The sequence below is a fragment of the Empidonax traillii genome, unplaced genomic scaffold (genome assembly GCF_003031625.1).
Source record: "Empidonax traillii isolate 1590-97213 ecotype Southwest subspecies unplaced genomic scaffold, ASM303162v1 scaffold44:size1908036, whole genome shotgun sequence".
Lineage (NCBI taxonomy): Eukaryota > Metazoa > Chordata > Aves > Passeriformes > Tyrannidae > Empidonax > Empidonax traillii.
In genome coordinates, this window is record NW_020955237.1 from 602,655 (window position 1) to 620,533 (window position 17,879).

General features: G+C 39.1%; 1 protein-coding gene across 1 annotated transcript in view; it reads left to right on the forward strand.

The window, feature by feature from the left end:
* The first annotated feature begins 219 nt into the window (after positions 1–219).
* The window catches only part of RICTOR (RPTOR independent companion of MTOR complex 2), a 75,865-nt gene continuing 58,205 nt past the window's right edge, over positions 220–17,879 (forward strand). Inside the window, exons 1-2 of the mRNA XM_027878691.1 lie at positions 220–313; positions 482–529. Coding sequence (XP_027734492.1) covers positions 265–313; positions 482–529 — 97 coding nt within the window. The 5' untranslated portion in view covers positions 220–264. The remainder of the gene's footprint in view (positions 314–481; positions 530–17,879) is intronic.

Below are 17,879 nucleotides of genomic sequence, written 5' to 3' on the forward strand. Positions count from 1 at the left end.
AAAAAAAAAAAAAAAAAAAAAAAAAAAAAAAAAAAAAAAAAAAAAAAAAAAAAAAAAAAAAAAAAAAAAAAAAAAAAAGAGAGAGAGAGAGAGAGAGAGAGAAAGCAAATCCCCTTCCAGCTCCGCGGCCGCTCCCTCAGCCCGGCCTCGCCCGCGCCGCCTCAGCCGCCCCGGGGCGGGGGGGCATGGGGGGGATGCGCCGCGCGCGCCTCCCCTCGCGAGAGCGGGCGAGGTTTCCGGTGTTGTGGCTGCGGGGCCGCAAACATGGCGGCGACGCTCCGCGCCCGCTCGCTGAGGCACCTCCGCATCCGAGGTGAGCGGCGCCCCGCGGGCCGCCCCGCGCCCGCCCGCACCCCCGACTCCTCTCCTCTTCTCCCCTCCTGCCCTCCCTCTGCCCTGCCCCTCACCCCCTTCCCCCTCGGCGCTTCTTCCTTCGCCGCCCGCCTAACGCGCTTCTCTACCCCCCCCCCCTTCCCCGCAGGTCGGAACGACAGCGGCGAGGAGAACGTGTCCCTCGATCTCAGCCGAGGTACGGGCGGGGGCGCCGGGCCGGGGGGAACCGCCCGAGCCTCGCTGCGGCCGCGGCGGGCGGTGCGGGGGGGATCGGGCGGCGGCGTGGAGCGGCCTGGTGGGGCCGCGGGGCCGGGGCCGCCGGTGGAGCCGCTTCTCGGGCTTGGCGGGGCCACCGGGCTGGCCCAGCCCCGGGCGCTGCGCTCCGACCCCCCGGTGCTCGTGTTTACAGTGCCCGGCCCTCCGGCCGATCGCGCCCTGCGGCTCCGGGCGGCACCACGGCTGCTCCTGCCAGCGTTTCGTGTGTATCCCTGCCTGTCGTGAATCCATGCCTGCCTTAGGCTGGCTGGCCGTGAGCCTCTTGCTCCGAGACCGGCAGGCATTCGTCTCCCCTTTGCTTGTTAAATTGCTCCGAACATCCTCCGCTGCCCTCAGATGTGCGTGTGTGTGCGGGGGGCAGGTAAGAGGAAGGAAGCAGCGCTGGTATCTGCTACACACCGAGAGATTTTGCCGCAGACGATCGGGAACTCTCCTTTCCGACCTGAATGTGTAGTTGGTCTTGCCTTGCTGAGGACTAAGGTGAGGGTTAGGCTCTCTCAAAGAGATGGGTAAAATGCAAAAAGCAAGCTCTAGAAAGTGACATTTCCTGGGGCAGAGGATCCTTGTCTGGATGCGGGTGTATAACTGGTCTGCTTCAGGAGATTCAGGACTGCTTTTACCCTGCATAGATCAATTTTACGGGGAAGCAGGCAGGGAAATGACAGAATCAATGAGATAAAAGTAGACTGTGAAATATAAAGGAAGTAAAAGCAATAGCAGCATAAGTATTGTTTTCTACTTAGTAAGATGTGGGATCAACAATTCCTTCTCTAAGTCTCTTTTCCTCCAATATGAGTGCTTAGAATGGGCTGAAAGTTATCTCCATGTATATGTATCATAATTTCAAGTATGTTTTAGTTCCTGGGAAGAGAGCTGTTTAAGAAATCAGTTTAAAGGAATAGGCTCTTATGTCTTCTCTCTCCTCTCTTTCACTGGAACACAGTTGTTCCAGTGAAATGCGGTCTTTAAAATCAAGACAAGGAAAACTATTAACAAAAAAATGCAGAATGAAGGCCTTAACAGTTCAAACACATGACACAATTATTTCTGTAAGCAGTGTTACCTGTTTATGAAATATGCAGAATCAGAATTTTAGTCAGTGGGTTTAGTAACGTTTTTATGTTTTGTAACATACTGAAGTGTTCTGATGTGAAAGAACAATACACGGAATTTAAATGCCGGAGTCGTAATTTTTAGATGTGGTCTGTTTGAAATCTTTTACTCAGAATTCCATAGGCAACCATCCTTGTGATACTAATTTTTGCCATGAGCGGTTTTCAGCCACCTACTGGTTTCAAGAGTCCTGTAGTAGTAGCAGTACAACTACTTGACCTGTATTGTATTGAAAAGAGGCTCTTGGGTAAGATGCAAAACATTTTTAATGCCATAAAAAATATTTTGCGCTGTGACTATATAGCGCCTATTAACAACAGTAAAAAAAAAATCACTGCAGTGGTTGCAGTTGAATAAAAAGTTGCTTTAAATGTAAATATCCTGCCTTATCAAAAAAGTGTGAGTCTTGGTTTTTTGTTGGAAAAACTACAGCTTACTAGTCATGTAGCACCATATATCCACAGTAGGTATTAACATCATTTTAAAGAGGAATCAAAAGTAAGAAGCTTAAAAGTCACAGCAAGACATTAACTAAGCTAGATGATAACTTGATTTCCACAGTGGACACAATGAATATTTGTTTTTCCAGCTGTTACAATGATTATGTAAGCAATTAGTTCAAATATTTTGTTACCCTAATTCGGTACTAATAGTACAATATTTTGGTTCACTGTGTTGTGCAGATCGCAGAGTTTTCCATTGGGCTCACATTTGCATTAGCTTAAAAGAACGTTCTAAAGTTTTTTATTTCCCTGTACATCTGAACTTTGATTACTGTGGAATACCTGATTTGGGCCAAGTAGAGGATCACCATAAACGGTGTGTCAGCCATATGCTTCTGGTTATAGGGGCCTCCTTGTTACAAACACAAGAAGTTATAGTGGCTTTGCCTTGTTTTGAGTAGGTTTACATTAGTGGTGGTTTGACGAGCATGACTTAGCATACAGGTCAATCCTTCACTCGTCTATACCTGTGGACTGTATTCTGACTATGGTTTTCCCATGCAAGCAGCCAGTGCTGTTATTAAGAATTTCAAAACAAATAATAGTTTTGAGGTGAGCACTGCTTCTGTTGGTGCTGCTTTGGGTCCTGCATCTTCCTCGCATTTTGTGCTTAAGGCTGTAGGAGTGCTCTGCTGCATGTGGAGCTGATCTGCATTTCTCTGCATGTGTTTGGTTTGCTCTTTGCTGCAGTTTCAGGGTTGCTGAGGTTCTCTCAGAAGACACCATGTTGGTTTGTTTACTATGGCTGCTTTAGTAAGGGTTTATTCTTTGGAGATTCTTGGTGCTCTGCCTCTTTAAAAGTTATACGTAATAATGTTTGTGAATGGCATTTTATATGTCAGTGGATGGTGCATTGTGTGTGAATTTTCTGTGTAAAATATTAGCCTGGTAAAAGATAATAATGTAAAGTAAGTATGTGGTTTGCTGTTTTGAGGCAGGGAGAGAGTTTGCTTTTTTTTTTTGTTTATTTTTAAGTGGAGGATTGGGCCTTTCTTGGTGTTTTTGTTTTGTTTTCTTTTATGTCTGAGCCACTTGGCCCTGCCTATACCCCATCTTTTAAAGGGATTCAGATAAATCTTCTCTTAAGAAAATCAGTTTGCTGACAGGATGATCAACTCTGGAAGAATTGTCCCCAGCACAAATATTTTGGGGCATTATTTTGGTGGTATAGTAAGAAAAAACCTGTGCAGATACAAGTTAGATTCATTGCTTTTGCCTACTTAAGGTCATGTGTCATGTCTTTTGTCAGTTATAAAATTACAATTAATAATTGGGATTTAGAGCACTCAGATTTTGGCCTTGTGTTATATTACCTATTTAGAGTAGAAAAGGAAAGGAAAAGGAGGACAGACTTGCCACCAGTGCAACTCCCGTTGCAGTCATCTGGAAGGAATTAGCAATGGGATGAGAGAGGCTGGTTTAATTAGACTACTGAAATCAAGCTCATAACTTCTTAAGGCCAGAAAGGACAATTCAAGTATTATGTGTTTTTAGTGTAATTCATCTTTGTTTCTGGCTGTTTTATAGGTATTCCAAGCTGAATCACAGCAACTCATATACCTCCCAGAGCTTTGGGCTGGCTGTAAAAGGCATGTGTAATCCACACTTGTTTTGCTCCTAAGTTCTTTCAAGGGGGTTGGACTAGGTGACCTTGAAAGGTCCCTTCCAACCCAAACCGATCTGTGATTCTTTGCTCACCTCCGTAGCTGAGTTGCCTTATTCTACTGGGTGATCAACACCTTTTCTTTTGTTGGAGTTTTAGCTGTTGCCTTTGAGCTGGGAAGGCCGAGGTAGTTTAGAACTTGCCCAGCTGAGACCATAGTGCATTATAAGTAGTCAGGCTTGTCTTCCTTCAAGGGATCCCTGTTTTCTGGGAATCCTGTAGCTTAGAGCTTGCAGTGGCTATTAGGAACTTTACAGAGCATGTTCACTTACGGATAGAGGGGTGCCAACTGCTGATGGTCAAGTGCTGTGTGTGTTCATTCCCTCCTTTTTGAGGGTAACAATCTTCACTTTCTGATACTGTACTCTTTAATCAACTGAAATGTACCTATCTCAAACTTCAGTGCTTTCATTTGCTATTCGCAAACACACATTACAAGACAATACTTTGGTTTATTGACTTCTCTTGTGCAACAAATTCTCTCTATCTTATAAATGTTGAGTTTTCTAGCTATAACATAGGACATATATGAACAAAGTAGCTGAGAAAATTGGCTTCTTTTTTTTTTTTTTTCTTTCTCCCTGAGAGCAAGTATCACACAATTGACTGGTGTTATGTGAGAAAATACCCTTTTCCTTTTTTTGCCTTCATGGTTAATAATTTCCTCCTATCATTTAGGTAATAATCATACATACAGAAGTTCCATTTAACATCACAAGGTCTAAATGGTGTTACTTTTCTTACTGTGCTTGCATCGCTTTAAACCATGTAGTATTTGATTCCATGTTCCCACATGGCAAATCATAGTGCATTGCATGCAGGGCAAACGTCTTGGGATGCTATTTGCAGTTTACAGCCCACAGAAATGTCGGGCATTTTTAAGGGTTATTTGTGGGATAGTCAAAGAAGGCTGGATGAATTTTGTTTCCAAAGTCAGCTTGAGATTTGATGACCACACTGTTTTCAGCTTCCTTCATCAGTATGGAAGAAGCAGGGCAGGAATATAGGGCACCTGCCTGATACTGAAAGCTCAGGTAGTGGGGGAAGGAAAAAAACCCTTTTGGAGTGGTAGGGAACTAGTGCTGAGAGGGCAGCTGGTACTTACTTTTTGGTGGCTCAGAGGCAGTTCTTCCATACTAATGCTAAGACTGTTCTGGAAGGCCTGTAGGTTCTTCTTTGCATTCTTTTGGGATACGTGGCCTGGCTTGAAAATGCAGAGAAGTGGGGCTTCAGCAAAGCATAGAAACAGTATTTTAAAATAGCCAAGTAATCACAATGTGTGGGCACCTTTCACCCTCACTTTGCAGTTTGCCACCATTCTGATGAGTAGCTATAGCAGGATGTTTTGTTAGAGCAGGTCACAGGGAGAAGAGCTGTTTTTTGCTCCCTTGTTTGTGAATCTATAACTGAAGCTGTAATAGTAGCAAAGAGGTAATCAGTAACATTTTTTCCAGCTCTTCTGAAATACAAGGGCAACTTGAAAAAAAGCTGTCGGAGACATATCTTACTGTGCTTACTGTCTAAGAAATGTTCTACTGTGTTATTCTTGTATATTGAGGTTTTTATGTAGGGGGACCAAAGGAAAGTGATAACGAGGGTGGCCTGCTAACATTTTGGCAATGTGCAAGCTTTCGATAGGTTTTTAAAATAAGAGAGTTAGAAGTGCTGAGTACATGCACTCCAGAATTAAGGCGTGCACTTAACTTTCCTGTCTGCACTTGTGCTTGCACTTGTGCTTTATCTGACTATTGCTTTGGAATTGTATAGTGCATTGGCCTGGTTAGATTAATAACATTTGTGTACCTTTGTCTTTGCTTCCTAAGTGCTGCTTTTGTAATCCTTAGACTTATCAGAGCTAGAAAAGTGATGTGTGCTTAAAATATTTTCACTTTTCATTTCTTGAAAATAGAAACAGCATTTTTAGTGAAGGAAAAAGGTTAACAAAAGACTACTTTAAAACTTAATGATTTGCTTATCTGTCATTAAGGTATCTCTAGGAATTGGGTACTGCTATGTCTTTGAAGATCTGCACTCATATCTGTGTTTAAAGTTTTTGTGTACAGCATCTCTAAACTTGCTTATGTGTGTGGGTTCTTTGTTTTTTCTACTGTGGTTCGGAGAGTAAAATATCTTGTACTTTCTGTTTTACAAAAGAGATTATTCTGCGATTTGGATCAGTATCAATATCATCTTTGGTGTTTAGGCAATGCTGTGTTTTCACAACATTCCACAACATGCTTCCTCCCTCTCCGCCCCAACCAGTGAAGTATCAAAATCTCCTGCTGCCTTCTTGATATGTTTGCTATGTTTGAGTCTTTGTGATAAATGTTATTGAGGTTTTTTTCTTTTGTTTCCCACCACCCCACTTTGAGGTTAGTGCAGTGCCTGGTTTCAGCATTACTTTGTGTCCGAGCCTATCCATTGTAGATACTGTGTAAAGAAACACACCCCTCATCATAATTACAGTAAATAAGGAAGCTGTGTCAAGGATAGCCTGCCCAGAAATAAATGCATCATTTGCCAAACTGATGACCTTCATGCATACTTTACCAGTTACTTAGCAATCTTGGAAGTTTTCCCCTAATAACATAAAGAGATGCTTAATATCAGGTAGAGGTTTTTCTCTTTTGAGTGTAACAAAGTGGTCAGTTATAGTTACAACTGCAGTTATCGTAGTGTTTGTATCCATGCAAACTCAAACCTGCAGAACAGAGCAACATTCAAGAGGTTTACAGGATGGCTTGAAAACTGATGTTGAAATGGTGGCCAACTGGCTTGGGGGAATGTGCTGAAAAATCAGATAAGTTTTTCTTAACTCTGACTTCATAATTGAGAATCCCATCTGAAACTTCTTTTTTAAAACAGTAGTTGACACAAGACATCTACTTCTAATGCCAACTATCTTCTTGCAACCAAGACATAAGCATGTGTCTTGGGGCTTTGATAACTGCACAAAAGATTTTATAAAATAAGAGCCTTGCTTTTCTTTGGAGGTGTTTTTAATTGCATTTAGGTAGGCAGATGCTTATACAAGAGTGCAGGTGAATTTGTACACTGAGCAGTACTCCTGTGATTATTTCTGATACAGAAGGCAAGGTGACATAACACTGCTATACTAGTGCTGGATGATACTTGTCAGTTTTTTAACTGGAGCACTCATAACTGTCACAATAAAAAGTATTTATTTCAGTTTAAAAATCTGTAATATCAGATTTAATGCAGAAGTGAGTTTTTTTTCTCTTGCCAGTCACTTGTTTGGTGATGGAAAATTTGGGAAGCAAAACTTCAGAACATGGTTAGTGAAGAGGAGGAAAACTGGTAAAGATGCACAAGCGAGAAAATGAAGTTGAAAAACCCCACCAAACAAGAAAACCCAAAACCCAACGACCAAGAACAAAAAAAAATGTACTTACCGTTGTATTTTTTTAGTTACATGACTAAATTTTACTGTTAGCACATACTTGAAAGCTTTCTAGTATGCATCTCGATGGCGTCGGCATAAGTTTGAGTAAATAAATATAATGAGGAAGTCTCTTCACTGAAATTCTGCCTGAACTAGCAATAGCTTATGAATCAGTGTTATTCATTAATAAATTAGTCTGAGTGATACAGTGTTTATGAAAGTTTTCCTGAAAGGGGAGATTGTGTTTCTAAATTTACTGGTTTTGTTCTTTGCTATCTGGACTTCTCTAAGCTCACTTTAGTTCAACTGCTACTTATTGCTATGGTTTTGGCTACATACCACCATTTATTTAGGTGGTTTCTCCTGCATCGTTTCATAACAATACTTTTAAAATTATCTATTTATTTGGTTTTTTTCTGACATTCATTATCTGACATGAAAATTGAAAAGGCAGCAAGATTTTTAATTCTCTTTCAGTCGGAGAAGGGGGTAGTGAGCATAATTTTATGCTGTTCGTAAGTGATACTTTCAATAACCTTTCAAGTCCTAGACCAGAAGCATGGCAAAATGATAAAGATGAGCAAGGGCAGTTACTTGCCCATATTTGAAATGGCTCCTGTCAGTTAGCACTTGTTTGGTTGAAATGAAGTAACTACATCTCTATGCCCTATTTGCATAACTGTTCATTGTGAAATAAACTACAGCTGTTGATTTAAGACTACAGAATGATTAATAGGAGATCCTTGTGCATAGAGGTAAGGTATTTAAAGCAAAACAATGTGGCCTTGATTTATGGAAAAATACACAATAATTGTAAGAGTAAGAAAGAATAATTAATCTTTTCATGTAAAGATGTATGGTGAACAACACAGGGATTTTGTTTGGTTTTTTTTAGCTGCATAAAATATTTGTTTCCTGCTTGAGGTGTACATAGACTATAAATAAATACATATATTTAAAAATAATTACTTCATAAAAATAGAGGACTATCAAGAACAGCTGTTGCTTGGAAATTATTTCTTTAAAAACAAATTATTAAATCTGTAAGTAATCTGATTTCTTTGTTACATCCTGATCATCAGTGAAGTCAGAATTCAGCTTGAGCAACCTCATATCTAGAGAATTTAGAATGTGTTCATCTCTTTCTTTATGCAAACCATATGTGTGTGTCATGGGTAGACTCGTTATTTTTTCCATGAAATACAAAAAATTAAATGCAAAAAAATTTGCTGTTTTCATAAATGTGGTATTTGCAGCTGAGTATTTTAGGTTAGCTTGTTACCTCAGTGGGATAGGTTTTCTAAGTTGAAGATGACCAACAAATTGGGTGTCTTCTGTGTTCATAGAATTGTGCCTAGGTCTTGTTCTGAAATTTATAAATGACACTTCCTATACCTTCTCTGAAAATTACCTCTTTGGGAGAAAGTATAGAAGTCTTGAGTGGTCACAGCAATGTGACTGTATGACCCACGTGACAAAGATGTGACAGGGCCCTGTCCCTAATACAAGGGATTGAAGTTCCCAAACACTCAGCACTATTCGGAAATCTTCTGGTTATAGCATTTTAAGGTGGGGTAATTAGCACATTGCATATTTACCACAGTTTAAAGGTTTCCTGCTGAGGTTGGTGCTATTTCTGAATTACTTGTAGTTTCTAGATGTGTCCCTTTGTTAATGTTTGAATTTGAGTATGTTATTACTTTGATGTTTCCAAATTGGCCTTTATATGTTGATTGGTAAATTGGGCGATCCTACATCTGCTGATGTTGCTGGGCTTCTTACATGACACTCTGCATAACAGGATATTTCTGGAGACTGTGTCTACCTCCTGAAAGCTTAGAGTTCATCAGAAAGGGCCAGGTAACATTTGTGAGTTTGGGTTCTTGAACAAATCAGAATGATTCAGAGAAGAATCAGAATGTTAATTGAGAAAATAGTCTTAGAATAGGAAGATATTTTTCTCTTTCACAAATTTCTTCTAATGTTAGTTCGATAATACTCAGAGAAGTAGGTGATCAGAATTCTCTTGACTAGTTTTGAAATCAGAGTTGCCTGATCTGCTCTCCAAACAGTAAACGTATGATGCGAGGAAGGCATGCTATATGCTTTGTTAAAACAACTAAAAATTGATCACCCTGAATTTTCTATTTCTAGAATTGGTGACAGAAAAGAAGAAAATGGGCTGGAAGAACTGAACATAATTTTTTAAACCATTACCATAAACTTATGTTCACCATTCAAATCCATCGTTGGTGTTCTGGGAAGTATTAATTTGATTTATGTACTGACATGACCAATGTTGTGTATCTGGGGAAGGCTTTTACTGACTTTCAAGCGTAAGAACAGTTGTACTGGGTCACTCCAACCTTGGCAGCAGCTGATAATTGTTGCAGAGAAGAGAGCAGAACAGGGCGAATAAATACATAGTCACGCAGTTACAGAGTGTTCCTCAGCCTTCAGCATTTTGACTCTTTTTTGTCTTTTTTTTTTCTTCCGTTTTTCTTTTAAACATCTAAACCTTTGAAAGTTTTAGAGGAAGTTCTTCTTGAGTTTCACTGTATTCTGGAATATGTGTATTACTATGAATTGGTAATGAAGAAATGTTGTTACGAGACTATAATCCTAGTTTGGCTTTAATCATTGTAGCATACAATGGTTACAGTTGTGTATGTAATAATGCAGAGAGGTGGCATTGTGGTGGGTTTTTTTGGGGGGGGGGTCGCTGGGTGTAAGTTTATAATACAGAAAGACTGTATATATCAAGACTTATTACTGTGATTTTGGCACTAACACCACGTCTTTCTGAGTTCAGGACCTAACTGCAAATTTAAATTCAGAACTAAATTGAGTAGTTTATTCTCTATGAATAGACAAGACTTTTTTGAAGTAACAGCAATATCTTAAACATGCCTTGATACGTTATGTAGTCCTAACTGTAATTATTTAATATTATTTTCATAGTTGGTCTTTGAGGAAACTTGTGCAGGACAGTAGATTTTTGTACTGCTGTAAAGCATTTAAAGAATGGTTTATCAGAAACTGTATGTAAATAATTTTCAAGTCAGCATTGTAACTGTCCTTTGGAACCATCCTTCATTTTTGTTCTTCTATGCTAGGAAAACTGTTAACATTTCAGCTACAAAACCTGGTTTTTAGAAGTCTTAGCAGTAAAGCAGTGCTGTTCACAAATCTGGTATGCAAAAACACACAATGGGAATAATTAACATAATAACAAGGTGAGGATGTAAGAATGGTTTTTCTACATATATTATCTCAGTGTCTTGGTTAGAAATAATATTATAAGACAGTATTTTGGAAAGTGGTCCGTTTTTGAACTGCTGCTTCAAACTGAGTGTAACACCAGACTCTTTATTTCCTGCCAACTTTATCTGTACTTGGAAACATTAAAAAAATCAGCCTTTAGTTTGCAATATTTTATGCTCATCTGCAAAAGAAAAATCTGGACAGTCACAATAGGCATCTGAATTTTACTTTCTTGTTTTCAGAAGCACGTCTGTGCAAGTCTAGATGTACAGAGTTAACTATTAAGAATTAGATTCCTAAGTAATCCCAATACATGACTTCTTATGTGAGTTTCTAGTGATTCCTGGATTCTACTTGGAATATGCTGTCTTTTCACTGCTTTCTAGCTGATATGCATTCTTGTATATGTGTTGGGTAATTTCTACCTGATTGATGCAGAAAGAAGAGTAATACTATTACTTGCTTTGCTGACTGTCATGAAAGAGAGGAGGTGTGCTTTTTTCCCCTATTACTGAGCCGCTTTCATCTATTCATAGCTTTCTTAATTAGTAGTTGTGAAAATAATCTGAATTCTTAGGTTTTTTTTGCTTTCTGTTTTCATGAACCTTAGTTACTGGAACTTACCTGTATTGAAAATAAAGTGCTCTTTGTATTGTTAGAACTATAGGAATCCTGTAAAAACTGTAGGAATCAAACTAAATAAATCACATAAATCACTAGGTTCATTCTTCAGAAATCTCACTTTTGGTCACCTGCACTTTTCAAAGGGTTGTTCTCAATTGTTAAAACTTGATATACAATGTGGATTTTTTAATCTAAAATTTATAAGACTTATATGGCAAAACATTACGTTATACCAGTGCAAAGTATTTCACACCTCACTGATTCATATGTCATAGTAGAATTTTAACTGTGATCATAGAGGATATCTATCTGCTTTAGTATTCAATAAATTTTTCAGCATAGCTACCTTAACTTGATACTGCTAACAGACATTTAAGTTTTTACCATATAAAGTGAGACATATATTCAGTCAAAACGTGTTACTTGTTTTTGAAAATTCTTGGTTGAGTGTGAAGTATTCATGCACCAATTGTTTTTTTTTAACCTGGCAAAGTGGAGTTGATGTGTTAATATAAGTAATTCAGGAGTGATCTCTGTGTCATGCATTTTGCTTTTTTTTATGTAGCTTTCCCTTCTTTCATTGTTCCTAGGTTTTCTGTGCAGTTTCCACCCTTTGAATTAAATGTATATTAAGAATACTTTCATATCATGAAGATTACATAATTGCCCTGATTTTTTTTTCCAACAAGTTGATACTGGCTTGATATGCCTTCTCATTGATATTTCATTTCATTATTAAAGGTCTTGATTAAAAAGTGGTTTAGCAGACTGATTACTTGTCAAATAGTCTTACATAAAATACCTTTAAGATGTTAAGGTTTCTGATGTTTCACTGCTTTTAGTAACTGATACATTTTTCAGTGGAAATGGAGAATCGTGCATTAATGTTTCCTTCAACTTCCTTCATTTTGGCAGAACGTGCTTCAACTAAGAGCAACTTGGCAATATGCAGTGGCGTAGCATTTACATTTGAAAAATCTCTTAATACATGTGGAGGTGGTAAGAAGTTCACCAAGATCATCCATTTATATTGTGATTCTTTCCTTCAGGAAAGAGGAAGGTTTCTCTTGTCTTCTTAGTAAATGGTGAGATGCTTGAGTATAGTGAAGTACAGCTTCCTTTTTTAAAGGAAATCTTTAGGTGTATTTAGTCTTTTACTTCACTTTCTGGCCCTGTGATTCTAGCGGGTGTGACATCAGCTGCCAGTGCAGTCTCTCACTTACTGTTTACTCACTGTACATACATTGGCTGCTGTGTACAGTACTTTTTTAGCATCTACCAAGTGATGCATATGAAATACACACTCCTCAGTTTAACTCATTATGCCTGACTTCAGAGTTACTGAATTATTTGTGTGCTAGAGCCTACCATTCTTTTTTGTCTTTCTGTTTTTTTTATTCACATGGGCATAACAGAATAGCAAGTTGGCATGCTGCTAGCATACTGAATGTGGTCAAACAATGCTGCTAAATCTGTCAGGGGAAAGGAGTTGTCACTTGTGCTAATATAGCTGCTGCTGGTCCTATTTCATCCCTGCATTAGATGGAGCGCTCGCTGTTTTGTGTAGATGGACCTCTGTGGTGTTCTTTCTCTCTGGAGAATGGATCTGTCAGAATGCATCATGATTCTCACTGGGGAAAAACAATGTCACAGTCCTGAAGGGGTGAAAAATGAGCCAAGCCCTAAAAGGTCATGGGAGTTTAAAAACAAACAACAACACAACATGGAAGATTTTTTATATACATGCATCTGTAAATTACTTTTAGGCATAGAGGGTCATGGAATTCTTGAGGCTAATGTTTTAAAAACACTAGCTTTGCTCTGTGCTAAAGATTACAATTTTAAGTATTGAGTATTAGTGCAGACAGTTGTGGGTGAGAAACTGTGTTTGGTGTCACACGAGAACAACTGCTGCTACTTCAAAGTGTTTGCTGTCCAAAAAAAGGCAGACAGATATTCAGAAAATGAGATAGTGATGATTAGCAAGCAAAGCTGTTGCTGCAGAACGCAAGTGGGCTTGCTTGCAACTTTTATATATACCAACAAGTGTTATGATGGCATTTGAGTGAAGTGGCTTTGTGTACAGTCACTGTGACAATTTGCCAATTGTAAAGTGCAGGTAAAAAAAAAAAAAAAAATAGTTGGCCATTTTTCTACTGAGTGTCTTGTGGAACAGGTACATCCTGCTTCCATCACTCTACCTGTGAATGGCTCAGTGGTTCAACCACTTCTGTGTGGATTTTGTAAGAATTTATCATTCAGTTTGAGTTGGTAACTCACTAGGCAACTGAGATAGCCAAAAGAACACAAAGGATTCTGCTGAGTTACTTAGCGGGATAATTTTAATATAAATTCAGTGGGTGCTAAAAAAGTGTAAAGGATAGGATGTGTCATAGTGGGATGTGAGAGGGAAGGGGTTGCCCATCTTTTGACAGAAAAAAGCTGTAGAATCAGCTCAGTCATTTTGTACAACTCCACACTCAGAAGCACCATGGGAAAGAATGTGAAGATACTTGGTTGTTTCTGTGGGCTGACTGGAGATCACAGAATTGTCTAGGTTGGGAAGACCCTGTATCATTGAGTTCAGCCATAAATCTAACGCTACCAAGTCCACCCCTAAACCATGTCCCTAAGTGCCACATGTACACATCTTTTAATTACCTCCAGGAATGGTGACTCAACCACTTCCCTGGGCAGCCCATTCCAGTGCTTGACAATCCTTTCGGTGAAGAAGTTTTTCCTAATACGAGTCAGCATCTCAGTAATAAATGAAGTGAATCAGAAAAGAATAGGCTTTTTGAGGGGTCTCAAATAATAGCAAGTAGCTTCTCAATCTTTTGTTTCAGATACAAAAGCAGGAATTTCTGACGAGCTAGAGTGAAAGCTAAGAAATCTCTACAGAAGCAGTCTTAACTGGGGTCCTTAAAAAAAATCCCAGAAAACAAAAACAAAACACACAACCACCACCAGCCCCCTTACCTCTCTCCCACAAGCCCCCCACCTCCAATTAATAAAATATCTAAACCAACCAAACAAAAAACCAACCAAGCAAGAAATGCCACACACATAAAAGTCTTTGTCAACACCAAGATAAACTGTTAAGATTGACAGTGAAATGTTAAGGCTGTGACATTTCTTCTTTTGGAAGTTCAGCATCTGATTTTGTGCCATGCTTTTTTTCTGCTTCTCCATTAATCAGTATTTTACAGTGCTGTTATGAGATTTTGTGACAGGAAGATATGCACTGCTGGATCTGATCTTTGGTTGCAGGAAGGCCACATGGCTTAATTGTTAGACTCCAGAATGTATTTAGTCTATTTTCAAGCCCATTTCAACATGAGGCACAGACTAGCAAAAGAATATATTCCCATTTGTGTTGTCACATTAGTTTGTTTAAATTTTTTTGCATCTGCGACAAGTTTTGTTAGGCCTTCCTACCTTCTGTACTGGATTTATTTTTGTAAAAAATGAGTCAAGCTGTAGTAACTAATATAAATTTTCTATTTCTTTGTAATATATGATGCATTTTCAGGAGAAGAAAAACGGGATAACCTGTCTTTCCTTGAGGTTAATATATCAGAGTTATTAGCTTCTTTTATAAAATACTTTTAGTGAAAGGATTCTGGAGTTTGAAACAAGACTTTAACTCAAAAAGTCTTCTGTAACTTTAGTTCCTTCTGAGGTAGTATGCTATTAGAGGGTCTTTATTTCTTTACTACCTTGTTTATCTGAAGTGGTAGTAATACTGGAAATGTCTATCATATTCTTAGTTTTCTCACGGGTTTGTAGATCTTGTTCTGGAGTCTCCACTTTGCTTCAAATTACTGATCTGCCAGTGAAGCTTCTGGGAAGTACCTGGCTGCCCTGCTAAGCACCGCAGAGAGGGCTTTCCTCAAACTTTTCTGTCTCTAGAAATGAGAGTTTTTCTCAGCAGAAAGACGACAATGTGAGGAAAAGTTGCTGTAACTGCAGTTTTTCATGCACAAATAGAGGAAAATGGTTTTAGTGCATGTTTTAATTAGGCATCCTCGTTACACAGCTCTGCCATTGCTACAGGATTGTTAATGTGAGAAATTGTAGTATCATTGTGTCCTGGTTTCTTCACATTCAAATTGGCTACCTTTCTTCAAGGCAGCACAACTCACACACTTCTGAATTAGTGCCTGCTTTCTCTGATAGCACAATAGGAATGTTCATTGCCACCAAAGTACAAAAGGTTTTCTGGGCTACTCTCGTGGTCTTTCCTGTCCATACAGCGAACTTTGTTTTAGTAGAGCTTTACTGGTTTACTGTTTACCGTGCATATGAAGCCATCTGCACTTTCAGAAATAAAACTTCTAAACATACTTGCAGGCATTTTGCAAAGTTGCTTGTTCTCCAGGGAACTGAAGCAGAAAACTTTGGGAAGCTCTAAGACTGCTCCCCTGGGATCTTTCTTGTGGTGTAAAGGGGTATGTTACAGCTCCAGAAATGATGTGAGCCAGGGAAATTCCCACATGTTACCCAAGGCAGACCAAAGCATAAATGTCAGCCAAACTGTATTTTCACAGAAGCCAAATTATGAGGAAGTTATTTTCCTCTCCTGTTATGTACCCCTTAAATTAGGGGCTATGAGGTAAACTATTTGTAGTGCCATAACTATGCCAAACTACTTGTTTTCAGTGTGCCCTTCCCTGGAAGTGTTAAAGGCCAGGTTGGATGGGACTCTGGTCTAGTAAAAGGTTCTCTGCTCACAGCAGAGGAGTTGGAACTGGGTGATCTTTAAGATCCTTTCCAACCCAAACTATTCTGTGATCCTATGGCTTGAGTTATTGCAAACCTCTTGAACATAATTAAGCCTTGGAAAAGCAAACTATCCAGAGGAATCCTAAACTTGGGATCTGGTAAGATTCTCACTGTCTAATTTCTGTGATCGTATCAAAGATTCTTTTTTTTTTTCCTGGATTGGGGGTGGTTCAAAGATGTGCATGTCTATATTCCAATTTAAATTCAGAGTTACTGGATGTTTGGTTTTACTGTGCATACTGTTCAGCGTGTCTGTACTCCACTATCTGATTGTTGACTTTGCTTATGCTGTGATAAGGTCTGTGGAAAAGGACGTTTCACATCAAGCTGATGGTAGCAGAAATTGATGCCCAAATTTAAGAATCTATCTTGCCTTTCTAAAATCTCACTGATCCTTTGTCTGAAAATTGCCAGAATTATGTGGTGTGACAGTTGCATGTCTCTGCATGTGCTAAAGTTTCATTAAACAGCATGGTCAATACAATTGATTCACCTTACCCTTGAGTAGGCATCTAGCAGCTTGTCAGGCTAATTGCTTTCGACTTCATTGGCTGATAGACAAGATATTCATTGACTGTAGTGGATTAACAGGTTTGTACACCTTAATTTGGGTGCCTACCTGTAGATGTCATAATCTTTAAATGCTGTCTTGATTCCCAGTAGTGGTTCAAGTACATGATCTCGTGTTTCCAAATATGTTCAGGATATATCCTGACGAGATTGCTAGTTATGTTTGCTTTGTAGATCTGTTGGTTTAAGATTATAAGCTACAAGTGATATAAAACTTGGTTTGTAGAGATGGTGACAGTGATGCTTTCTTTACATCTCCATTCCCTTTGTATAATGAAAAATACACGTATCTTTTCAGGAAAAACAGGAAAATAAAAGACAATATATGTGCCACAAATTCAATTCTAACTGTCCATTCTGCAGTAGGAGGCAATTTTCTCTTGCTGAAGTTAGTGTGGAACACCACATGCAAAAGTCCTTCTCTGTCCTGCTTTCCGTCCTGTGTCTGATGTTTGGACTCTTCAGGTGTTTTCTAAAGTCTTCACTTTATGTAACACGATTATTTTTATTTTTTTTTTATGGTAATGTACCACTTTCACTAGTTTACGTTTCCAGCATAACTTTGGTATTTCATTTATTTCAAACTGCTATTTCAAACTGCTGTAGTATTGTTGTAATACCTATCCTCAGTGTCTAAACCAAGACCGCATGAGAATCCTGTAGCCAAATATATTTCCCTTGAAAACTGTCCTGTTGCAGTACCACGATGTGCAGAGCTTACTGCAGTTTCTGTTATAGGAGCTCCCTCTGTACCCAGCCCCACTCTGTGTTGCTTGTTCCTCTCTGCCTCTAGCTTCCAACCTCAGTCCCAAAAGTGGGACAGTATTGTCTCTTCTCACCATCGTAGTCCTTTTCTGTTTTCCAGCAGAATACAGGGTCATCAGTTCGTGTCTGAGCTCTGATTTGTGGGGTTTTGTTGTTGTGGGTGGGCTTTTTGTTTGTTTTTACCGGGAAGGTGGACCCTTAACAAGAAAGAAGACATTCCTAGCCTTTCTGTTTACCTTGTAGTTCACTTCCCATGTCACTAGAAATGCCTAGCCCTCTATTTAAAGTTTAGGGTCGTTGTGGAAAGTAATATGGAGAGCAGAAAAGAGGCCCTTCTTTCCCACATTCCAACCCTTTGTCTGGAGGGAAAAAAGGAATAATGTGGTGTGTCAGTAACATATTGTCCTTTTCATTCTGTCTTTAAGCTTACTTGTCTTTCAATTGCAAGGGGATTAAGGATAAAGTTGTTCACTTATGAGATGTAGGGATTGGAGTTTCAGACGCTAAATGGATTTCTTTGTCAGCTGTAAATCTAAGATACTGATTAAAATCTGCTTTAAAATAAGAGTGTCTGTCCTCC